This window comes from Choristoneura fumiferana, chromosome 3 (assembly GCF_025370935.1).
Source record: "Choristoneura fumiferana chromosome 3, NRCan_CFum_1, whole genome shotgun sequence".
Classification (NCBI taxonomy): Eukaryota; Metazoa; Arthropoda; class Insecta; order Lepidoptera; family Tortricidae; genus Choristoneura; species Choristoneura fumiferana.
In genome coordinates this window covers 11,450,448-11,476,801 of record NC_133474.1, presented here as the reverse complement: position 1 = coordinate 11,476,801, position 26,354 = coordinate 11,450,448, and the positions used below count along the sequence as shown (strand labels likewise).

General features: G+C 36.5%; 3 protein-coding genes across 6 annotated transcripts; 1 reads left to right on the top strand and 2 right to left on the bottom strand.

Annotated features, from left to right (window-relative positions):
- Positions 1 to 578: 578 nt before the first annotated feature.
- On the bottom strand, positions 579 to 22,104 carry LOC141426598 (katanin p80 WD40 repeat-containing subunit B1-like). Of its 4 annotated transcripts, none has more exons than XM_074085619.1 (16): positions 21,820 to 22,104; positions 21,605 to 21,735; positions 21,027 to 21,360; positions 19,743 to 19,941; positions 19,023 to 19,173; positions 17,704 to 17,878; positions 17,440 to 17,574; positions 13,419 to 13,475; positions 9,663 to 9,848; positions 8,675 to 8,815; positions 8,485 to 8,590; positions 7,807 to 7,939; positions 5,587 to 5,727; positions 4,850 to 4,962; positions 3,904 to 3,978; positions 579 to 3,809 (listed from the first exon to the last, which is right to left on the bottom strand). In XM_074085619.1, exons 1-16 carry the CDS (start codon positions 21,848 to 21,850, stop codon positions 3,554 to 3,556), a joined length of 2,364 nt encoding a protein of 787 aa, XP_073941720.1. In that variant the 5' UTR covers positions 21,851 to 22,104; the 3' UTR covers positions 579 to 3,553. The 4 variants fall into 4 exon arrangements, with proteins under 4 accessions (XP_073941720.1, XP_073941721.1, XP_073941722.1 ...); XM_074085620.1 differs by having other exon boundaries at positions 17,497 to 17,574; XM_074085621.1 differs by lacking the exon at positions 13,419 to 13,475.
- Positions 22,105 to 23,200: 1,096 nt separating this feature from the next.
- On the top strand, positions 23,201 to 24,617 carry LOC141426600 (UPF0598 protein CG30010). The gene is made up of 2 exons (XM_074085624.1): positions 23,201 to 23,655; positions 23,758 to 24,617. The coding sequence occupies exons 1-2, from the start codon at positions 23,503 to 23,505 to the stop codon at positions 24,268 to 24,270; spliced, it is 666 nt and encodes a 221-aa protein (XP_073941725.1). The 5' UTR covers positions 23,201 to 23,502; the 3' UTR covers positions 24,271 to 24,617.
- On the bottom strand, positions 24,267 to 26,354 carry peo (ubiquitin E2 variant domain-containing protein pendolino). The gene is made up of 5 exons (XM_074085623.1): positions 26,108 to 26,354; positions 25,845 to 25,909; positions 25,631 to 25,731; positions 25,259 to 25,446; positions 24,267 to 25,012 (listed from the first exon to the last, which is right to left on the bottom strand). Exons 1-5 carry the CDS (start codon positions 26,179 to 26,181, stop codon positions 24,760 to 24,762), a joined length of 681 nt encoding a protein of 226 aa, XP_073941724.1. The 5' UTR covers positions 26,182 to 26,354; the 3' UTR covers positions 24,267 to 24,759.

Genomic DNA, 26,354 nt, shown 5'->3' with positions numbered 1-26,354 from the left:
AGTGAATAAGATGGAGAACTTTGTACACAAAGATTATTTTCATTTTTCAATTAACAATACATCATTGAAAAATGAAAATAATAATCATTCTCAAATATATGTATTGATTTTGCATGGATTTTAATTCCAAAATGTTAAGAAACAATACCTTATGGTATGGTGTAGAAGAAACAATCAAAAGGCAAACCTTGTTAGAATAATTTGAATTTTCATTTACTAGATAGTGATTTGTCAATTTTTATTACTAGTTTTGACCACTTTTTAACATAATCCTATTTAAAATTACCTAAAAGTTGTTGGTTGTTTGACAGGTTAATGTATGAAAAACTCAATTTTAGTTAAATTTTCATTACAACTTTTATAGGACTAATTTTGCCTTTCAAATGTCTCTTTTGAGTAATGATAATATCAATGAGATAAGCATAATTTAACTCTTCTCACTGGCCTAACTTTAGGTAGTCAAAGGATATAATGTATTATGTTTAGAATAAATAAAACAATTATAAATTAATATTGTTTTTAATTTTTTACAGAACATTTAGCTTCATAATTAAATATTATTAGTTAAGTATTTTTACTTTTTTTACATGATAATTCAGTCCATTTGATTATTTTTAAGGCCTATTTGATACTTAGTTTATAAATAAAAAGGACATGGTCACAAATGCTTGCATAAGATCTAAAAAACATCAACATTAAAATTATGAATTTTCCCCCTTTATTTATCAAAAAATATTAGATTAATTAAGACACCTTTGTTATTTGCATATAAAACTGAAAGCATGTTAGCCAAAACGGGTTGTTTTCTTTTACTTTGAGATTATACAGGGTGGAAAGTTGTGATGGGGCAGCAAGGACAGCTACTAGATCCCTTGCTGCTACGCGAAAATGCTCTTAGGAGTCCTTTACCAACTTTTTGAGTGATGACAATCAACATTTACAGATTTTTGATAAAATGTACAGTCAGCGAGAAAATCCACAGATTTTACTTTTTTTATGCCAATCGGTCCCATTTCTATCAAGGATTAAAACACTCTTTGAGACCAACTAAGTTTAGAGTACTAGAACACCCATAAATCGAAGAAAACTTTTTGCATACAGTTCGTAGGGTACTAATTTGCAAAGTGAAACTTTTGCATGTTGTTTTTTACGAACATGAATCCTTTATGCTTAAAGAAAATTAAACAGTATGTAGACAACTAAAAACTGAACATTTTAACTAAAGTTAGTGTCTTAACCCAGTATTGCTGCCCCATCTCAACTTTCCACCCTGTACCTATACATAGGTGTACTTTTACTAAAAACAAATGTCCTTCCAGAATAATTATAAATTTAATTGCTTAGCCTTAAAAAATCCACTAAACACTGAACTAGTTACTTCCAAATGTCCATATCCATTATACACCATGTTTTTCATGATTTCAGTTAACTTCAACAAATGGTTCAGTTCATTGATAGAAAGAAACTACCTGGTAATTGTGCCAATCAACTTATTAGTGTAGCTTTTTGCCATGGTCTCTTGAGTTACTCATTAAAAGTATGATTTTATGCTCATCTAAACATGCTAGTATAAATTCCAACATTTTTCTAACAAAGTGTATCTCTGATGTCTCCTGAGTTATGGGACGGAATAACAACACTAAAAAGTTGACTGACCCAATTAACTTTCTGGTCAAATAGAAAAAAAAACTTATATAAGTACACAATATAAACTTCATAGTCATTGTTAAGATGAAAATGTAAAATTCACAAACTTGACGAATAATATTGATACGACGCATAAGAGAAACAAAAAACACTTTAACCTTCTTTTGGTAAATTTGTGTCAAAAACACTACATAGATGTTGATGTGGCAAGTGAATTTTTCATATATTTTTGATGTCGATTACGCACTTCCATTATTCATAGAATGTTAGGCAGTTGAATCAAGGTAGACCATATTTAGAAGAGTTGGAAATAATCTATAATTTAAAGTTTTAGTAAAATTCACCACTTAATAAAACAGTTTACTAAAAAAGGACGGATGTAATAAAATAATAGATGGTAATATTACTAAATTACCCACAAATGTGCTCAAAGACATGACAAAAGTATAAAATACTACTTGCTGATTGATAATACCTAGTTTTATTTTATTGGGATGGGAATAAGAAGACGGATAATGTTGTCACTTTTAAATCGTCAGAAATTTTAAGAATTGTCGATTTAAGAACAGCATTAGATCAATTAAACAGGCACAAAACGGAAACCCAGCGAATGGTCTGCATTGCAATGTGCTGGCATTATATGGATCTTTGGATCATGCTGGATGGGAATTGGATATGATGAGATTTATTGACGGAGCATGTTGTAGACTTTTTCTGTTAGTTTTATAAGATTTCACAAAGCTTGTGGCGGATATATTCATGACAATTCATGTATCTTTTGCATGCTTTTTTTAAGCATGTGGGGATTATTCTTAAATATTCAATTATACTTTTATTTTTATTTATTTTAACAAAGAACTTTAAATATTTGTTAGCAGTAAGCTGCACACAACACTACACAGGCAGTTTTTGAGTAAATTTAATTTACACCAAATTAATAATACTTAAGTAGTCAAATCACATATTTGTCAAACTGTATAATAAGGGCCCAGAATATTAGTATTTTATGCTACAACTACAATTACTACAGTGATCGACCCATATGAAGTAAATCCTGACATACACACACAACTATGTATGATTTTGTCGAATAATTAACTTCAGGAGAAAATACTTTATTTACTACTGTCACGCGCAATGTCTCAGGATTTACATCAAAACGGCTGTTGAGTGTACATACATTTTGCATTGACATCTCAAAATTTGTTTGAAATGTTCTATTTATATTTAAGCAATACTCGACTATTTACATAAAAATAAATGTATTAAAAACAAAATTTCTGCATCTGTAACTTGCCTTCATTTGTTAGTTTGTGTAATATTATCAATATCTATCATAAAGCTCGTGATAGCTCTATGTGTCTGCGTGTACCTAAAGGGCCCCATATACGGTACGATTCGTCTGTACGATCGATCTGATGAAAATCGTGACGATTGATCGTAAAGAGTCATACACTGTCGATTCATCGTTACGATATTCATGATTGCATGGGATTTTGTTGCGATTTCCGACATCGTCTTCGATGAAGTGAATCGTTAACGATCTTGAAGGGCCTCATACACGGTACGATTCGTCTGTACGATCCGTCGCTTCAGACCGATAGAAACGACGAACGTTAACTATTTACTTCATCGAAGCCGATGTCGGAGATCGCAACAAAATCCCATGCAATCATGAATATCGTAACGACGAATCGACAGTCTATGACTCTTTACGATCAATCGTCACGATTTTCATCAGATCGATCGTACCTACAATCGTACCGTGTATGGGGCCATTAAGTTAAAACGTCCAAGTTTCTCTTCTAATAGTTATTATCGTTATGACTATGATATTTACTTAATATAAAAGGCCATTATAGATTTAACTTACTTAATAACTGCGCGGTTACGATAGAGTGGGTTGTCAGTCGAGTCCTTGTTGCATGAGAGTGTGGAGATCGCGGAAGGCGGCGCCGAGTCGGCCCTGGAGAGTTTGCCGTTTGAGCAGGAAAGCTCGCACATCCAGCAGTAGTCTATGAATTTGCACGCACTTCGCGTAGCGCTCTTCGCGCGGTATGTCCACGCCCAAGGTCCGTACTGGCGCAGAAACGTTGGCACGTACTACGGACGAAAAGTTCCGTACGATGAGTCGCAGCGCATTGCACCCGCATTGCATGTAGCTGGAAAGTTGGAAAAGCATAGTTGTGTTTATATTTCTTTCGAAAATTGCACAAAACATAGTTCAATATTAGAATAAGTGTTTTAAATACTTACGATTCGTATTTACTTTGCAATAATTCGTATATTTTAGGCAACATCAAAAGGCAAATATCCAAATTCCAGAGTGACCTGAAAAAAGAGATCGCTGTAAGAACCTAAGTGAAATCCCTTGCAACTTAAATTATACCGCCGCCCTAAACGACATTATCCGCCGGTCTCTTGCTAGCGCGAACGTGCCGGCGGTGCTCGAGCCAGTCGGCATCGCACGGGATGATGGCAAGAGACCGGATGGAATGTCCCTAATACCGTGGAAAATGGGTCGGGTGCTGGTGTGGGACGCAACCTGCGTGGACACTTTAGCCCCGTCTCATCTCCACGGTACAATACACAGGGCCGGCGCAGCGGCCGAGGCGGCCGAAGTTGTCAAGAAGCGCAAATATAGTGGTCTTGATGCCGGATACAACTTCATTGCCTTCGGCGTCGAGACGCTCGGTCCGTGGGGCCCTGGCGCAAGGGAACTCTTCAGCCAACTGGCAAAGAGACTGGTCGACGCCACCGGAGACAAGAGGGCTGGCAGCTTCCTCGCTCAGCGTCTTGGCATCGCCATACAGCGAGGAAATGCTGCCAGCATTCTTGGAACCATGCCACAGGGGCCTTTTTTAGATTTATATTAGTTTTTAATTATTATTATTAAGTTTTTATTGTTTAAATCATTTATTGTGAATAATGGATCAATTAAATGTATTTAGTGTTTAGTTACTTGATGTTTAATTATACCTTACACATAGTCTTGTGCTGCGCGCCACAGTAGGGCGTAACTAACTGTTCGTGATTTGCCAATTTTTGTTAGTAGTTTCGATCACCTTTTACTTATCTTACGTGTATGTATATGATATGAATGTTAAGTTTATTGTAATTTACTTTTGCTGGACACAAGCAGAACATTAATTTTGCTATAACGATTTTTTAACTCTTTTTTTTAATTAGAAGTAACACTTACGGTTTATGGGCCATAACATTCAGTATGTCCAGTATCACCGACGTATCTTCCAGGGCAATTACAGACTCTAAGGCGAACTTTAAATTCTTATTAATTCTCACAGAATGGAAAATCTGTAAAAAACACATTGATTATAAATATTATATCTAATCAATTCACGAGGGGCCAATTAAGCTAAGTAAATCTTTACTTAATACCATAAAAGAAAGTAGTTGTCTTTCTATTTGCTACTTCTTCACGCTTAAATCGCTGAACCGATTTAGATGGAAATTGTTTTTTTCTGGGATAAGAAAAGGATCCAGAAAAGGACAAAGGATAGTTTTATCCCAGAGGAAAATATAATTACCGCGGGATCGCTACAAACGAATTCTTCGCAGAAGGACTCACAAGTAACAGCTAGTATCGAATATGTAAGTCTTATATGTATTGAACGTAGTGTCAATTGATTTTATTATCGTATTAATTATTTACATGTTTATATCATTTGTCAGTGATAATAAAGTTTCATATTTATTAACATAGTTTAGTTTAGTTGTAAAATGTTAACCACGAAATGAAATGAAATGAGTTTTCCAAATGTAAAAAAAATACCGAATATCTTGTAGACTTGTACATATAAATATCATTAAAATATGCAATAGCCAAAACATAAAGAAACGGGGAAACAGTTCAATGAAGTTTTATTTTTTTATTATTTAGAATAAGGAATGAATAGATTAATAGGTTCTTTTTCGTACCTGTAATGCTCTCTGCCTTGCGCTAAGCACGGCCATCATGGAGTCATGTCCACGCATCATCACGCCAAGTACTTCCTGTTCACTCGGCTCCGCTCCGCCGCCGCGGGCGCCGCGCCGCGCCCCGACACCCGCTAGTGTCCGCTGCAGGCAACGGAAATAGTCAGTTAAAGATTTTTTTTTTAAGTTACTGATTTGTCATAGAAAAAAAAATGAATGTGGACAGTCAAGGTCAAGGGCAAAGATATCGACACGGCCAAAGTTACAACAATATGTATACACGACTTTATGCACTTAACATTAAGGCCGTGTATACATATTTTTGCAACTTTAGCCGTGTCGATATCTTTGCCCTTGACTGGACCACGGAAGAATAAAAACAAGTAGAAGTGCTATGTAGGTGCAGCGGTGCGTTCCACAAGTAAGCAGAGGTACGTTTACTCGATGCAGTCGTGTTCAACATTGCGTAGAGTAGGTATGATCACGTTTAGTAGTGTCGCGACATTCCTTGTTTTACAGTAATTATGCCGTATTGCTCAATTCTGGAATGTAAATTGATAGCAGGAAAAAAAACCTACTAATGGAGGATTACCTACGTCATCGAGGAAGCGTACCGCTCCGCTTACTTGTGGCACGCACCGCTGCACCTACATTGCACTGCCACTTGTTTTTATTAAAAAATAAGCTTGACAAGCGTTTATAAATAAGTGGGACAAATATCTCAACTTCCGCTGTAAACCGCCTGCCGAAGTAAACCTAGTAGAACGGATCAATATAACCATTAATCCTGATCCAAAGTAAGCCACTCAAGTAAACCTAGTAGGACGGGTTAATAGAAACATACTTAATTTATTACTCTATAATACTGATGGATGTGCCAAAGGAAACCTTCCTAAATTATGGAATTTTTGATATAGGAAAATTTCAGAAACTTCTCACAATTTGTATAGGGATTGAAACTTTCCGTTTCTTAAATTTAAATTTCCAATATTTCTTGTAAAAATTTCAAGAAATTTCCGGGAACATTTCCGACTTTTTGGAAACTTTCCGCAACTTGCACATCTGTACTCTATTATAGTCAAAAGGGCTGTTTCCCCAACTATTGATTAGTGTTAACTGACGGTTAAATGTGATGCCATCTCCGTCTATTCGAATAAAACAAATAGAGACGGCATCACATTTAACCGTCAGTTAACACTAATCAATGGGTGGTGAAACAGCCCCTAACTATACTCAACGCCGTAGATTCCAAAAAAGTTACCAAAGATGGCCGATCGTCACTGTCTCAAGTGTCATTGTTATTGTGACGTTCCAGATGTAACCAACCCATGCACATTAATAAAAAAATAGTCATAATATTTTGTTTTTATTTAGACCTTAAATGGGTACCGGCAACAGAAAACTTCACAGGAAACAAAAACTCAAGAACGAAAATTACCACAAGTATAGATACAATTCGATCAATACAAACGTCAGGCCATACTACGAAGTGCAAAATTCGAACTTCGTAACTTGCCATCCCACTGACGCTTATACTCCATTTATTTTAATTAGGAAACTAGTAGGTACGTGGTGGGGAATGAAATTAATTAATTAACGTATCGTAATGCGAGCTTAAAGTTATTTACTCATAGGTGACGTGTGCTTCGTTCATCTATTGAATAGATGAACGAAACACAAATAGATTCTATTCACTGCAACTTCGGTGAACAGGTGAAATCAACTGTCGATCCCACAGATATAGATTACACTAGATTACGCAAATGCATCTACTTCGCGTGTCCGAACCCCGACCAAACGTCGGGGTTGGCCTCATACAAAGACTGACCGCTAACTGACTAATCATGACTAGTGACTGACTCGAGCCCCACGGCGCGGACGGGCGGCGCATTTGAATCAATTTTGCGCGGACATGGGGGAATTCACATCGTTAATTCGCTCTCGAGACGTCACAGCACAGTAGATATAAAAAAGTGACACGGTTGCTTTCATACAGATTGCGGTGTTTGCGTTATCTAGTGTAATCTATATCTGTGGTCGATCCACCTTTGAAGATGACGATTACAAGACGGGTTTATTGCACTAGTTCTATTTATTACCAGCTCTGTTAGTGAGGTAACAGATAATACACATGTGTTCTTGTTACAATGCAGGGATCACGTGATTTGCGCGCACGCTAGTCAAATATTTATGTTTAAAGTAAGTAGTAGATTGTTAACGTACAGGTAAGAACTCATCGAGGTCCAGCCCGACAGACCTGTCGGTGGCAAAGGGAACGAATTCGGGTTCAGTCTCCGCCGCTGCTTCCACAGCTCGCGACACCACGTTCTCTCGCCGTACACTATCCACACGCCTTCTGCAAATGTTAACCATAAAACTTTCAACGTTTAAATACAATTTTAATTTCAAAATACTGTAGGTGCAAATAAAATGTAATACATATATGAACATGATAAAAAAACGAAAATGAAAAAGTATTTGTTTTAATATCCAGATGCATGCAAGAAGGTTAGAGATCTCCTAGTAGGTACGAAAATAGAGATATACCTGCAGGGCTACTACAAAACTCGAAACTCGAAGTTCGTGTCGTGCGGTCCCTCTGACACTTATACTTATTATTCGAACTTCGAGTTTCGAGTTTCGTAGTAGCCCTGCTGTGACAGGAGATCCCGCTCTTCTAGAATAAAATATAACCAACATGACGGGAATATATTCTTTATTGAACACCATTTATATGATCGAGACGTTCTTGTCTTCACACACTAAATACTTTTAATAGAAATACAAATGCTTATTACAGTTCAGACGTTCTTGCAGATGTCAAATGAGGTATATTAAAAATTACGAATTGTAGTAATTGCTAATTATCGAGGCTAACGTTAAAATTAAGCAGTAGTATACCTTGAGTTTTCGGAAGACGTCCTTGTAAACGAAAGCGATCTAGGGCCCAAAGACGGTGGTCCCAGTGACATTTCACTACTACTTTGTCGTAGATTATTTCCTGTGGCTGTCGAAGAAAATTTAAAATTATCCTTAATCTCGTAATATTTACGAAGAACAGCATGTTTATAAACAGCATTAAGAAACTTACACAAATCAGTGGTAGATTTAGTTTCTTTATATGAATTATGTCGGTTTAGCGTGTTGGCTGTGTGAGGCATAACATAGTCTCTTGTAGCAGGCTTTGGGGCGGTGAATGTGTTATCCTCTTTAGCGTTGCTCTCCAGCGCCCCTATGTTATGTAAAGAAGCAGTTATATGAATAGGAGTGATACTTAACACCATGATGATAAAATTACTTAAGCTCTAAGCACGAATATAAATCAGGAACGGTCCGACAGTTTCGACCTTTTCGGAAGATTTTTTTCCTAGCTGAGTGAAAGATCGAAACGAATCTAACCATTCCTGACTGATAATCGTGATTTTGTAATTTAATCATGATGATAAATTAAATGTTGGGCTTTGTAAATATCACTAAGTAATAATATTAGTAATCAAGTTTCGGCTTTGACTGTGATTTTTAAACCATAACAATAATTAAAAATACAAATAGCTGGAATATATAAAGGCTGACCAGAATTATACAAAACCTCGCCATATTGCGGAAAACCAATAGAACTAATTTCTTGCGCTGGTAACACTAAATTCAAATGTCATCCTTTCTATTGTTGTCAAAGTTTAACGTTGTTTGCGCGCGGTATTTTAGTGTTATTTTTTGTTTTTTGCCTAAAAATGCCGAAGATTATCCATAGCCTTGGAAGGAAAATAATTCACAATGTATAAAGGTATTTGTCATAGAAAAATGTGAGGGATTAGAAAATATTCCTTTAAATAACATGACCACACCGTTGTCAATATGACTGGTAGGTATCGTATAATAAGTGTAAATAGTGTTGCAATATAAAACGTAGAAGTGCTGCCCTCACGCCAGGTTTTTTATATTCCTGGTCAGCCTTTACAATATAATTATTAAAAAAGCAATAGCTTAGCGCCCAAGATCCCATAGTTCAATTACGTATACATTTAAAATTTTAAAGATAGGTATTTTTTTTAAATGCGACGTATTATATTTTAGCTTACGTGCGAAATTCTCGCTCTTCTTTTCCACAACATAATGTTCCTTTGTGGAGGTGGGTATGCGTGAATCTGGTCGCTGTCGTTGTGGCGGGGAAGGCTGCGGCGGAGGCCGGGCCGGCGCCGGCTCCAGCATCAGATCGCGCAGGGAGGTGCTCGCGCTCGTGGGCAAAGCGCCCATACACTCTTCGGCTGTAGCCAACCAGAAAGTTACCAAGAAACACTTAAACCACTTCCACATTTAAATCTTAGACGGTCTGGAACTATCCGCGCTGCCAGCGTGCTAAAGTGAAAGTGGCCTTACATTGAACGACAGGACCGGAACTCAATTCTCTTGAACATCAACATCTGTCTCGATTGAGAAATTTCACAGAGCGTTGAGATCTTGATGATGTCGAGAACAAAGCCCCAGATCGTGACTTTGTAGCAAAAAAGCTCCAAACAATGGATTGATTCAGACGTTAATTGGCGGAGGACTATATCAATGAACTACAACTCCGCAAGTGCACCTGCTAGAGAGCTATGTCTGATGTGTACGCATATGTGCGTAAATGTGTTTTCATACAAAAATATATATTTGTCGCTCAGGCGCAACTTTTTCGCACGAGTGGTCATGGAATAGTAAGGTAAAAAATACAACGAAAAAAAAAACGAAAAGTTGTGTACGTATGTTGAATAGTACCTTCATTAGGATTGGAGCTTTTTATATTCAAGTCATGAAATTAATGCATTTCGACGATATCAAAATAGAAAATTTCACTTTGTTATTCCAATCTGAGTCACATGCACAATTTTATAAAAAATAGTGGTGTAATAATATATCTAAGAAATTCAACATATGCATTTAAAACAGTTACAAGCTTTCAAGCTTTGTTTGAATCGAAAAAGAGTTTCGGATCCTCAGACGGGGTTCGAGCCGATGGTTGATAGTAAAACCACAGGAGGTGCGAGTTGTAATCCCGTCCGGCGACCCGAATATCTTTTCCGTTTTAAATATCTTGGATTTCGTTCAGCTAGCTTTAAAATTATTGCTATAGTTTGCGCCGAATATATCTGGATAAAAGTGCATTGACACCTGTGTACCAATGTACACCATTTTCCTAAACGATATAATACAAATAAATAATGCAGCCATATAAGGAGATTCACTTCGGAATGAGAGATAATAAGCTGGAAACTCGTATACAGCTTCATTTTGATGTCTTAAATGTTGTCTCAAAAGTCACACTACAGGGCTGTTGCACCATCCATTGATTAGTGTTAACTGACAATTAAAGGTGATACCGTCTCTATTTGTTTTGTTCGAATAGACGGAGACGGCATCACCTTTAACCGTCAGTTAACACTAATCAATGGATGGTGAAACAGCCCCTTAATCTCGTGCCCGCGTCGTAAGTTATTCAAAGTCAAATGTCAAAAACTTCAGTTTTTCGCGATTATCTCGGTTTCTATAGCTCCAGTGATGTTAACATTTATTACTAAATTGTAGAGCATACAATTTGGAACAAATATTGTGTTAAATTTTTTTCGCATGTCCAACCGTTATTGAGATAGAGGGCAGAGAGCGCGCAGCGCTCAGACATACTGACTGATGCAAGGTCAAACGTGAATCTCAGTGAATAAAACCTTGTAAGTATACAGTTTTAAGTCATTGAAATAACATTAACAATAAATTATTCATTTGATTTTTTATTTAACTTGCAATGTTCGTATTATGTATGTAAATATGTCAGAAAATACGTAAGTGATGTACCAAAATTTACAAACCATTTTTCAAGCACTTCTTGGTCTCCGATTCAGCTTAGGTACTTATTGATCTGATGCTGACGCCGGACTGGAGCCGGAAGGTGGGCAAAGGATCTCGGTAACAAAACGACGTAGCCCCGTTGATTTTGGGCTCATTTGATTGGTTTTCACGAGTACTTTTTACCCGGATGATGTCCAGGGTCCTGATTATAGAGCCGGAATGTCAGCACATGATCTCAGTAACAAAACGACATAGCCCCGTCGAGTTTCGGCTCCTTTGATTTGTTTTCACGAGTACTCTTTACCTGAGGCCGTATTGTCTAACACGCTGCAATCGCGATCGCATTCAGCATCTCTTTCTACCCTCGTCTTGCACCGTATGACAGAAAGAAGTGATGAAAACGATTGTGATTCCAAGTGAGTTAGACAATAAAGCCTCAATGGGGTTCGCAACTGCAAAATGAACTTCTGGAGCACATAAAAACAATATAACTGGCACTTGAGGTAGGTATCTCATCTTAGGCACCAAAATGAAGCTGTGTACGAGTTTCCAGCTTATTATCTCTCATTCCGAGATTGACCCCTTCTCATTCCTTAATTGACTGAATTAAAAATCTATGACAATTATCGCAAATACGCCTCACCTTGCGTATCGTAGTAGGAGGCGGGGTGATCGCATGATCTTGCAGATGTGACAAACATTTTTACGCTAGTTACTTTTTTAAACATTACATGTAAAAAAGAGCTTAATTGAAGTGAAAAAGTTAATTTAAAAAAAGTATTTTAAGATACTTAATTAGTTTTATTGCGACATCACATACATATCATCCGCCTCCATTATCGCTCAACCAACCAGCTCAACCAAATAAAATAACTAACAAACTATTAACAAAAACATAACAACACTCTAAACAATTAAAATTTTTAACAACAAAGTGAAACTTTCGAAGTAGGTACGTATAACGCAAGCGCTTGCCGAACACGGAATTAAAACGAACGAAGGCGACAGGCGACCGGGTTTCGCGCCCCTACCACAAGGCGCTTGCAATCAACTTTTATCCAGATTTATTCCGCGCAAACTATAGTAAAATTAGTTTGATAATTTAATAAGATTAGGGATAAGATATTGTTTGGGCCTACGCTAGCTGAAGCGGGTTGTATAGAGCGAGAGCGAGTAGGCGTATATTGAAAAATAGTATGAGCAGCGCTAACTGCACGCGTCGCGGGCGACGGATTGTACCTGTACCCGCACCCGCAGGCGTGCGCCCGCGCCGTGCACCCGCGCCAGCTAGCGTAGGCTTAGGGACTAGGGTTAAATTTGTTACGATCTGACCAGGAACTTAAACAAAAAGGAGTGTGTGTTTTTATACCCATGGTCAGGTTTTACATAACTGTTTTTGGTACCCCTCTTATTATTATCACCTTCCTCTTCGGTTGTTATCAAGGCCATAATACTACAACAAAACCGGATGACAACGAAAGTGCCAAATACAGGGTATTTTAGCTAACTATCGTCTCTGGAAGTTAATATAATTTCTGTTGTTATATAATTATTAATCTGCTAGAAAACATCACACAATACTGACAGTCGTGTCAGAATACTGAGTTACAAGTCAACGCACGTAAAAAGAGCTCTGGGTAGCCACCCAGCCAGTGGAGGGGATACGCGCGCATCTGTCAACTAACGAGCCAATGGCGTGACGCGCGCACACGCGCAATACGCCCCCTCCCGCGGCCCCCATTGCTCCACCACCAATTTGGTCCATATTTCGCTTACTGTGCAGGTATATCGCCAGCTCTTTTTACGTGCGTTGCTTTGTGTGCCCATGGCCATTTTCAGTAAAATATTAAAAAACAAAAAGCTGATCGCATAGTTATAGGTAGAGTCATTCACGACGACGCGTGCCGTGGTTCTTATTACAATGTCATTAATGTCTAATTTTGACAAAATCACGCGTCTTCGTGGATGGCACTAGGTATAGTATTGTGTTAATACTACGATCCAATGTTTCTTACTTGGTAACGAGAAGTCTTCAGAGGACAAACTAGTAGTTGGTGGTGGCGTACGGTTCACTAAAATACATACACAACAATAAATGTAAAAAAAAGCATTCATACAGACCAACACAGCTACAATAATGTACAATGCGACTACAGGAAGAATGCTCATTTTAATTTTCACCATGTTGATTAAAACCTGAACTAACGCGCAGGGGCTTTAAAAATTGTGTTAAACTTTAGGTATCCGATACACCGTGTTATTTTAAATTTACGTAAAGTTTAAGTCAACATTAAACAGGTCAAATGAAGTCAATTTCTCTCAGACACTAGTGGGCACACTCCTACCTATTGTTTAACAGATTATCAAGAATAAAATAATTAATTATGCACAGTAAAACAGTGTAAAGGTGCTTAATTTATGACGTTTATTAAAGTCCGTAACGTGTTTTTTAATTCATACATATGGCTCAAAATTCAAAAGAAGGTTAGTAAATTGAGTTTTTTTTTATTCGACTGGATGGCAAACGAGCAAGTGGGTCTTCTGATGGTAAGAGATCACCACCGCCCATACACATCTGCAACACCAGGGGTATTGCAGACGCGTTGCCAACCTAGAAGCCGAAGATGGGATACCTCACGTGCCAGTAATTTCACCGGCTGTTTTACTCTCCACGCCGAAACACAACAGTGCAAGCACTGCTGCTTCACGGCAGGATTAGCGAGTAAGATGGTGGTAGCAATCCGGGCGGACCTTGCACAAGGTCCTACCACCTGCAAAAAAAGTTTTTTTAAAATATGATTTTACTTTGTAAGTACATATTATTTTTTGTATGTAATTGAGTTTTATATAATTTGTATTAAGTTATCCATACTTATCCTACTATTATTATAAATGTGAAAGTTTGTGAGTGAGTGAGTGCGTGCTGAGTATGTTTGTTACTTCTTCACGCTAAAACGGCTGGACGGATTTGGATGAAATTTGACAAAAAGTTAGTTTATAACCTGGGTTAACTAAGGATACTTTTTATTCCGATATTCCCACGGGATAGGGATAAAATCTTAAAATAACAACCGATGGGCTTAGACTCATGAAACTTGGTATGTAGGGTGCTGGACGTCTGGAATAACACATAGGCTACTTTTTATCCCGATATTCCCACGGGATAGGGATAAAATCTCGAACTATTAACCACTGGGCTTAAAGTCATGAAATTTCGCATGGTTGTTATAATATAACGTCAATAAAAACCACGATGTAATTTTAGGGAATTCCCACGAGAATTTAATAAAATCCCGATATTTCAATTCAACTGCTGTATCTAATGATTTACGCGTGGGAAGCCGCGGGTAAACGCCAGTATAATAATAATATTATACTTAAATGCGAAAATAACTCTAGTCTGTCTGTCTGAACTCTCTAGTCTGAACCGATTTTGATGAAATTTGGTATAGATACAGAATAGACCTTGGGAAAGAACATAGGCTATCTTTTATCGGAAAAAAGAGGCTTTAAGGGACTGAAACAGGGGATGAAAGTTTATATGGTGGAAATTCATCGCTGTCGAAGATAAAACCACGAAACTTGGTATTTAGGCACTTAATAAGAAATAAGTCGATATTTGTTTAAACTTTTTTGAAAATTCGACCTGTGAGTAGGGGGTGAAATAGGGGATGAAAATTTATATGGAAGGACGTCATTATAGAAGATAAATCAATGAATCTTTATTAAACTTGCCATTTCGGCACGTGATACCTAAGAGATAAATAAGTAGATATTTTATTCGCGCGTTTTTTAAAACTCTTCCTGTGAGGGTGTGAAATAGGGGATGAAACTTTATATGGAAGAGAATATTATTTCTACTACGCTATATCTATGTTCCGCTCTCATCGAGAGACGTCACAATCTTTCGGAACTAACCGCTCACCCAGACAAGAGATGTAGCTACTATATAAGCAATCAAAATATTATTGGTTTTTTGGAGTCTTTTTGTATTTTTGCGCTCCAAAACACGCATTGCTGATGTGGGTGTCAAGACTGCCAGGCTGAAATGGGACTGGGCAGGCCACGTCAGCCGTATGGAACCCAATAGGTGGGCTAAAATAGCCACAGACTGGATACCACAAAATGGACTTCGGCGGCGTGGCAGACCCAGGCGTCGATGGCGGGACGATCTGGACGCCTTTCTTCGCAGCTGGTCAGAGATCGCCCAAGAAAGGGTAGAGTGGAGGACATGGGGGGAGGCCTTTGCCCAGCAGTGGGACACATCTACAGGCTTCTAAATAATAATAATAATTTGTATTTTTTATTTCAACTCTTAATTTGTTACTTTTACGGGTATTCCGTAAAACCATATCGTTTTTCCGTGCATCCATGTCTCAGTTTGTATTTTCGATATGGTTTCACGGGATACCCGTAAAAGTAACAAATTTGGAGTGGAAATAAAAAATACAAAAAGACTCCAAAAAAACAATCATAACTCGCTATTTTATTATACGAATAGATAAGATTATTGTTCAGGATAAAATTTGTCTAAACATTTGGCCTTACACTCAGATGAGTGTAACGTCGAGCGTACAACAGATGTTGTACGAGATACCATGAAATGAAAATAATATTTTCAAAACGTGTTATAGTACTGAACAGGAACTAAGGGATGCAGTAGAAAATGTTATTAGGAACATACACCACAACCCTTTGCAGAGTGCTACTCGAAATTAATTTCAACGAAGACTAAATTTGTGTATCCAGAACAAGGGGGGTCATTTCGAACAACTGATCAGTTAAATTATTAAAACTCTCTCTTTTTAATACCCGTCTAAGAAAAAAAAATGTTTCATGTTTGCGTGTTCTTCATGTTGGTGATAAATAAAATAAATATTAGTTTTTTTTTAAACACCTAATTTTTATTAGAGAAATTTAGCCTAAACAATAATCCCATCGATTCGTGTAATAAAATAGCGACTGTTTATTTTTAATTGGTTCCATTCCCGGGTCAGACAAGCGAAGTTTAGAAGATCTTTGAATGCAGTTTTGTTACATTTTAAAAATAAAGGAATGTTTCCTTTCAGTTCAATTCGCTATCTAAAGGTTTTAAGGTCCCCCCAGGGCCCATAGATTTTTCCCACTCTGTATGTCATGTCAAGGTCACACACACACACACACAAACATCACGCCTGTATTCCCAAATGGAGTAGGCAGAGCACACGAAACGTTGCGACTTCGGAGCCACTTTTAGCCATTTTAGGTTTTAAGTTTGACAAAAACAGTACAATAGTGACAGGTCACTTAGTAATTTGTGAATTTTACAATTTAAACTTAAACGATGATTGTGAAGTTATAATATAAGTAATAAAATAAAATTAGGTAACAATTTCCCTTTTCAATTGACCATAAAGTTAACTACCAGGTAGTTTTTATTAATGAACTGAGTAATATGTTAAGTGAACGGAAATCAAAAAACACGGTGTATATTAAGATTGGGAGTCAAGGTCATTCATTATGAGATTGGTCTAGCTAGTGTTTAGTGTTGCCAGTGGGTTTCTTCGACACGTCGTCAACTATTCGTAACAACATTTACTACAACAATAAAAGACCATAATGCGGCAATTACACTGAATCGTTCGCCGCATGCAGCATGCGGCGACCGCAAAAGTGTAAAGAACATGGTAGTCAGCCGCATTCGGCGAGCGACAGCTGTCACCGTCTTAATATGGCTGCCGAAGTAGGCGGACAGACTAATGTAAAGACGACGTTCGTTCGCCGAAGTAGTGTGACACAAGTTCGGCGACCGCGTTACGTGAATGACTCAGTGTAATTGCCGCATAACAGCCAAAAGTACGAGTATGTTAGCTTTTAACAAGTTAACTTGTTAAAGGTGTGCAGGGAGGGAGCAATACAATAACTTACCATTGTCTAACTAGAATCTCATGAATGGCGCAAACGACTATTGCAAAATTGTGGCAAGTTTTTATGGGCATTCTTTGGTTAGGCGCACTGTACTCAGCACATTACATGCAACATAAATTATCTACTCACATGCTCTAGAAGGTCGGAATATTTCTGTGTAGTCATTAATATTTGATATAACAGCACCTGAGTCTTCATCTGCTTCAGTGCCTGATGTGGATTCCTCGGCAGTCTTTTCATCAAGAAGTGTCGGTTTATGCATTACTAAAAACAAAACATTATGTAACAGTCAAAACTAGACACCTCAGCACAAGATTTTACAAACTGAAAAATATTTATTTGGTAAATAAAATCACTTTATCATTTACTACTTATGGATTTAAAGTGTGTTACCTTCTTTGGGAGGTTTTTCTTTTGAAAAACTTTTTCGGACAGAATGACCTTTTTGAAATGGAGACAGATCTCTCACAACCATCGTCGTTACTGGCGGTGGACCTCCGAAAGGATGCACCTTATTGAGATCCACCACTGACAGTACCACATATGTCGAGTGGAATGATCCAGCTATCTGAAAAGTGAAAATACGTATACTCATTAACATATTTCAAATCACGATATCCAATCTAGCAAGTTCAAGCTAACAGAACTGGCGAGCAGCACCGTGTGTAATTTTACCCGAACCATGTGAAGCCACTTTTGACCCCCTCATAACTCAAAAACTATTTCACATAAACGCGTCAAATTTGGCTCATTTATTGAGACTTGCGAGATACATATGTGCTCCAAATTTCATAGCATACCTTTAAAGGTTATTTAGATCCAAATATCGTCATGTTTATCACTGACTCACCTATAGATCAAAATTCTAACCCAGTTCCAGATGACCCAGAAAGTTCAAATTTGGCATCCAGATTGGTAGTTGGGTTAGGTTAATACAAAGGAATAAATCAGAAACTAGTAAATTTTTATCATTTTATTATAATTTTTAAATTAAATTATTTCTGTACAAAAAGTAATGATATCCCATCAAAACATAAATGTGAAATGAGAGCCAAGTTCAATATTATGATAAATGCCTTGATTGTTGACTTTAACGACAAAAGAAGTGAGATCTAAATGGGTGCCAAGTGCCAAGGTGCTAAGTTCAATGGTCAGTCCTGAAATTTATTTATAACAATATACTAAAATATTTTATAATAACTTTAAATATCATTTCTTCTTATAACTTAGGATAATATGTTGAAGCCTAAGGTCGGACTTGGACAGTTTTCATATACGAATTATATTATAGCCTTCGCAAGTTTTAAAGCTGTAAGTTCTTATTTTATGCTTCCGAAAATTTGGCTTGCTGGTAGAAATTAGCCATCGAACATAGGGCTCTTCCATAACTGTTTTAGTAGGTACTTAATAAATTCGTATATGAGAAACCAGCCAAGTCAGACATTAGGCTTCAATATATTATCCTAAGTTATAAGAAGAAATTATATTTTAAGTTGTTATAAAATATTTTATAATGTTATAAATAAATTTCAGGACTGACCATTGAACTTGGCACCCATTTAGATCTCACTTCTTTTGTCGTTAAAGTCAACAATCAAGGCATATGAACTGCTCTCATTTCACATTTATGTTTTGATGGGATATTATACTCGTATTATTGTCAGAAACGGTGATCACCGCTTCTCATAAACATGCATAACATTAGGACTTACGAGTTGTGTCTGAGCTACAGTGATGTCGTGCGTCTGTCCCCAGTGGCCGTGCACGGTGTCGAACACGCGCGCAGGCTCCCAGCCCACCACGTGGAGCCCGTCGTTCCCGCAGCCTAGCAACGTCGTGCCGTCGTCGCTGAATACCATACACCTAAAAAAAATAAACATTTTTTCCAAGACCATTGTTTCCTCTCTGATGTTTCCATATTAATATTCAGAATAAGCATGATCGAATGCTGATAAGAAAAGGATTGTCTATTTATTTTAGAATCTAACAATGTGAAGGTAACTCTAATGTTTCGCAGGTCCTAGTGCAAGGTCCCCCCAGATTGCTACCACCATCTTGCTCGCTAATCCTGCCGTGAAACAGCAGTGCTTGCACTGTTGTGTTTCGGCGTGGAGAGTAAGACAGCCGGTTAAATTACTGGCACTTGAGGTATCCCATCTATCTTAGGCCTCTAGGTTGGCAACGTATCTGCAATACCCCTGGTGTGACAGATGTTTATGGGCGGTGGTGATCTTTTACCATCAAGATACCCACTTGCTTGTTTGCATCCAGTCGAATAAAAAAAATGTAGAAACTATTAAAACATTTAATGAAGTATCATTATTACAACATTATCTACTACTAAAATTCTTTTTAGATTTTAACCTTTAAAATAAGCTTTATTTGCAAAGCTGCATTATATAACTAAGCCAGTTACAAAAGTTTTAAATTACCTAATAGATGTGTTCTCCTTCTCAAACTTGGAAACCAATTGGAATTTCTCCATGTCCCAAAAGTTGACAGTTTTGTCCATGCCGCAGCTAGCAAGCAAGAATTCGTGTGGGTGGAACTTGACACAAGTTACGGCAGATGTATGCTCCACAAATTCCTGCAGAACCTTTCCTACTCTTACATCCCAAACTTTCACAATGCCTAAAATAATAACATTAATATAACTTTTTATTGTAAATGAAAAAGTATTTTTAAGCAACCACATAGTATTTCTAATTGATTGAGGTGAGAGCACATTTACAGAAACATTCCCTTTATTTGGGCAAAACACAATTCAGTATACTATAAGGTCACAATGGTAAGCAGTTGACAGTAAATAATTTTTATATATTTTCAGTATATTTTCCATGAAGATGAGCTAATAGAAGAAATAGAATAATTATTGTATAGAGGGTTAGGTAATGTGTGGGAAACCAACTGATCATTCAAAGAAATTGTGAAAAATAAGAGTCCGGCATAAAGATGATTTGAACAAACTTTTTAATAACAATCACCCATAACTGTCAAATTTGGGCACTCACAAAAGTACTTGTGAAATAAGTATGTGTAATATAATATCATGGGACACTTGACACCAATTGACCTAGTCCCAAACTAAGCAAAGCTTGTATTATGGATAGGGCAACGGATAAACATACTAATATAGATAAATACATACTTAAATACATATTAAACATTCAAGACCCAAGAACAAACATTTGTATTATTCATACAAATATCTGCCCCGGCCAGGACCCAACCCGAGACCTCAAGCTTCGTAGTCAGGTTCTCTTACCACTTGGCCATCTGGTTGTCTTAAACTGGAAAGAAACTGGAAATTGGCCAAATACTCATGGTGAGAAGTATGATGAACAAGAAATAATTGGAAGATTGTATTTCTAAGTGTATTAGACAATGAGGCCTATAGGCTGGCAGATGTGATCCATAAAAATAATTAAGCTAAATGGAAGTGGACTGGGCAAGTCATGCAAAGTCCACACAAGTGGACTAAATTTGTTAACTATATGGTATCCAACAGCCAGCAAAAGGAATAAAAGAATGAAATTTTGTCTCTGGAAAGATGTAATTGCTTGAGTGGCTATCAGGTCATGGGTAGAGGAGAAGCATTTGCCAATGGGCTCACACATGCCAGGGATTAATATTGTTAAGATATTATTATTTTGTTTTTGCATCTAAAATATAAGGCTTAACTAATAAATTAAAATATTAATAAATTAATACATTACCATCTTCACAAGCGGAAGCAATCCACTGCCCATCAGGGCTGAATTGCAGGCTATTTACTGCTAGTCTATGGCTAGAATAAGTCACAATACATCCTCTCTTTCTTGTATCCCATAATTTAATATTACTGTCACAGGAACCTGTGGTCAAATAGTCCCCATAAGGGTGGAAGTCCATGCATTTGATGGCACCTTTGTGACCAGTAAATGTTCTGAGTAACTTAGCTGCTTCCAAGTCCCAAATTTTCAAAGCCCCAGTCTGAGAACCAGCACAGACCAAGTCTTCAGAGTGACCAAAACACACACATTCCACTGGTGTTGTGTGGCCACTTAAACTCTGAAAATGGAAATTAAAAATGAAATGTAGTAGCCAGTTTTGTTACAAGCCTTATTTTAGTTAATTAATTTATTAGTATGAATGTTGTTTATAAAAGAAGCTGCTTGAAATATGGTACAAGCAATTTACATAAATCATCTGAAAATGTCATTTTGTCACACTATTAACTTAGGATGCTCAAAAGAGCTGAACAAGAGCTGTTTGTTGTAATTAAAAAGACTTTTGAATTGACATTAAAGCTTACCATCAAACAGCTTTGCCTGCCAATGGCCCATAAGTTAACTTTCTTGTCATCTCCTCCAGTCGCCAAGACTTGGTTGGACTTGTGGCCCATGGCCAAACAGTTGACATTCGCCTTGTGGGCGACAAATTCTTCTGCAATTTAAAGTCATACGTAAGTTATCTTGAAGTATATTGTAACTAAACTACTCTAGTCATTTTATTCTTAAATGTACATACGTAGCTTCCATGATCTTCTCATTGATTCCATTATTACTTTTAGATTTTAAACTGCCATTCCATTTATGGAGAAGTTAACCTTGCGAAGTGTATCGAAGAAAGCAAAACAGTACTAAACTGCTATGATAGTGTAATATCACGTATTAATAATATTTTTTTTTTTTTTGATTATGGAGTGAAATTGTATTTACTTTAAATTTGGGCATGTATTTAGTAAACAGTCGTTTTGACTATTATAAGCAATGAATGAATTACGAGTAAGATTTATGATCTGACATTTATATACGTCAATTTTCTTTTTCGTCAACTTTTCTGATAAATAAAAGCAAAGGGATCTTGACCTTTGCAGCCACCAAAATTATGTAAATGTAACCAAGAATTCCCAGGGGTTTACATAAACGAAAATTAATTTTGGATGTTTTGAAATTCGTTAGTATTTTGTATCAACTGAATTAATGAAATGGATGATATCTACATCTATACTTCTATACTAATATTATAAAGAGGAAAGCTTTGGATTTTTGGATGTTTGTTACGAATTAACTCGAAACCTACTAGACCGATTTTAAAAATTCTTTCACCACTGGAATGCTCAGCTAAATTATTCCAAAGTGCCATAGGCTATATTTATTAATAGAGAAAATTAGGGTTCCGTGCTAAAACTACAATAATGTAACGCAAAATGTAAAAAAAGTTGCCATAAAACATCTTTCATCGCATGCGCTGTATAAACTATTTATTATGGAATAAACATGTTTTACCATATTAAAGAATACATCAAGATGTTCTGTGCCCAAAGGGTAATAGGAACGGGACCCTATTACTAAGACTGCACTGTCCGTCTGTCTGTCTGTCACTAGGCAGTATCTCATGAATCGTGATAGCAGTTGCACAGATGATGAATTTCTATTGCCGCGATAACGACAAATACTAAATACAGAACAAAATTAATGTTTAAGGGGGCTCCCGTACAGCAAACGTGTTTTTTTCCATTTTATGCTAATGTCTAATGTTGTATAGGTACGGAACCCTTCGTACGAGAGTCCGACTCGCACTTGGCCGTTTTTTTTTCCTTTGCCCGTGCGAACAGTATACACACTCTCGTCTATGCGTGCGAAGCCGGGGCGGGTCGCTAGTAATTTATAAAAATAAAATTTTATAATGTGATTTTCTCACCATGCCGTGCTGGCATGGCTCGGCTGAGCTGAAAAGTACACAGTGGTAGAGAGATTTGACATGCTGAAGGGGCTCAGCTTCCATGGCCAGAAAAAAAAAAGTTATTTGTCCTGTCAAATGTCAACACATCGGGTGACACTATTTACTGGCACGGATAATACCGACCTGATATTTTCTGTTCTCGCCCATACAAACTGCAGGGCTACTACGAAACTCAAAACTCGATGTTCGTATCGTACTGTCCCTCTCGCTCTAGCATTAAATAGTATAAGTGTCAGAGGGAAAGAACGACACAAGCTTCGAGTTTCATAGTAGCCCGCTGGTGTCAAACAGACAAGTTTCTATAGGCGTGTACACGAAATATCATGCCGCTATTTCCATGTCGGTATTGGACGACCGGGAAATAGTGTCATCCAACACATTTATCACATCATTGGCAAATGGCAAAGTACAAATCAAAATACCTGGGACTTCATTTTAATTTTACTCCTGTTTGACGTATAAAATATGAATACTATTCATTTGAGATTGTTTCGGGCACCTTCTTATATATGTAACTTGCCAAATAAAATAAGGAACCGTTATCTGCACTATGTACAAGGCCAAGAACCTGAACCAAAAATAAGAGAATACTTTTACTACATAGATCATCAAGGAATGGTATAGTACACTAAATGATTAACTAACGTGATGCGACATGAAATATAAATTTACAAACATATGTATATAAATAATAACAAGTTATTTTTAACTTTGTTTCAGCTGTTTTTAGATGATTCAAGAATGAAAAACTTTACATCTTGCTTCAAAGAAAAGAAATTTCTAGAATTCTTCTTCAAGAGGATTAAATTAAACACAACTGGGCGATACACTGAAGATTTTCCTTACATATCACTGTGTGGTAGAGAAAGAAATTTTATTAGATGTGATGATGTTCCCATAGTTTACACTCATATTATAACAAAACATACAAAAGATTTTATGACATTTGGGTATGCCGGTGATTTGTTAATGATACCTTTTATACCTGAGAATATTTATATGCTGCCACTAACTGGTAGGGTATATCATCCTGCTGATGACAAATATGGGGGAGTGGGGTTGGTGCGATCCAAACTTTCCATAGAGTTGAGTAAACATTTCGAATTTCAGAATGGGGATGCACACCCCCCTACACACTTCACTTGGAAGAATGAAAAATATCAGCTAAATCAACAGTGGTTTCAGGAGAAACTTAACGAACATAAAATAAAAGTTAATACTAATCCAGATTAACATAATAAATGTATTTATTTTCATAGGGATAATAACTATAGTTGTACAAAACATAAACTAATACTCTCAAATCAATAAAAAAAGTTTTAAAGTTTTAGTCTTAACCTGTCACATGCTCTATAGACTACTGGTAGTCTCTAGGACATTTCCCGCACAAAAAAGTTAGGGACTAATGTGGAGTCTTGGACATGTGACGGGTTATGTATATCAAATTAGAATAGTGTTATTTATGACAACCTAATGGTCAGAGACCATTTGGTGGTACTTGTGATGTATAATGGAATGGGCTACTGCTGTATGGCCCTGTGATGATTAATTTAAGTTTAATAATAAAATATTTGTTTTTATGATTGTGAACTTCTTTCAAATACTTATTAGTAACAATCCAATACTTTGCTATAAATACATAATTGCTTCCTTATCACAGGTGTTTAAATATGGCTATCTAGGTATGTATTTTGTTGTACAATATTGTTTTTCATCTAATGTTTAAGTTGCTTCTTCTTTTGAGAATGGTTGGTAAGTTCCAGGTTGCACCCATGATATGCCTTGATTCATCCCCTCATTGGGTGAGAGTGGCTTAAGCATTTGGTTTCTTGCAACATCATGGATGTTAGAATCATATGGTTTGAAAGTTATGTAGTGCTTATCTTCAGTTGGAGGATCATCATAAATGTGGTCAATACTGGCCACTACACATTCTTTGACTTTTTCAGTAAATATTTTTCTGTTTGTTTTGTAACTGAAAGAAAAAAGTTTTTATTAACAAAATTATTGTTCACAAAAGGTTTTTTTTTTTGTTGACTGTACTTGCATTGTGATCCAACCTACATTATAATTCACCAAATTTCAAATCATTCTGACCACTGGAAGTGGATTAAAATTAATGTGCAAGATTTGAAACAAACAAACAAATATCAAGTTAAATAAAAAGCATGTAAAATAACTTTACATCCAATTAAATGAAAAATTATATTGTACAACTTACGCAACTGAAGCTTCTACATTGGCAGGTTGCTGTATATTCAAATTATGAAATATCAAGTGCAAATATTTCAAGATCTGCCATATGTGGTTTCTTATTCTATCCCATTTTGGAAAAACTTGGCTCAAGTTTAGAATTCCTGTGTTGGCATCAACTGCTGGGTGGTACAAATGAGACGAGAATGCTAAAACCTAGAAAATTTAGTATCAAAATTAGTGAAGTTCATATATTATTATTCTATCATCAGGCCTATGCGTCTGTTCCAGACGAATTTTAGTGTGGCGCCTGTGCACAACATCTTTATTATCATTATAAGAGAAAATATATGAAAGAAACAAAAAACAGATCTTTATTTCCCATAAACATTTTACTTACTGGAACTTCATCATTTGGGAATTCATCTGGTAATGTCAGAGTAAATCGGAACACCCCTCCTTCATAAAATCCTGCTCTTACAAAAACAACTCCAAACCATACTGCAACATTTATATGTAAATTCATTAATATCATTGTGAATATTGTCAAGTATAAAAGTTCATAGCTGTTGGAACACAAAATAGAAGATACAATATTCATAAATATTACTTACAAAAAGAGTTCTCATATGATGGTATAACATATATTCCTTCTAAGTTTTCTGTTTGCAGCATACGGCTGAAAAGAAAAAATATTTTCTGAACAAAGTTCCTACACAAAAATGTTTTAATACAAGCAAAGTGCGCTAACAGGAGATAAATTATTTATACTAAGTTTAGGGAATGAAAGGCAGGTCCCTACTAAGCTAGAGCAAAGTAACACGAATTATGCAGCCAATTGTAAATCTTCTTCGTTTCCAACCAAACTATAACTTACTATTCTGCCATTATTTTGTACTCTTGATTAGATAGCGAGTACAATTCTCGTATTTCCTTAACTTCATCACCCATCTTGAATTAAAGTTATAAACTAATAGCTTGTATCATTAAAATTTATTAATGCTACTTATTTAGACAAAACAGAAGTTTTGTAATCTATTAATCCTAAAATCTATCTAAATAGGACAGACAGTGAAAATAAAGTAAATGTATTAGATAGATCTATTCTCTCTGTTCAGTTGTCA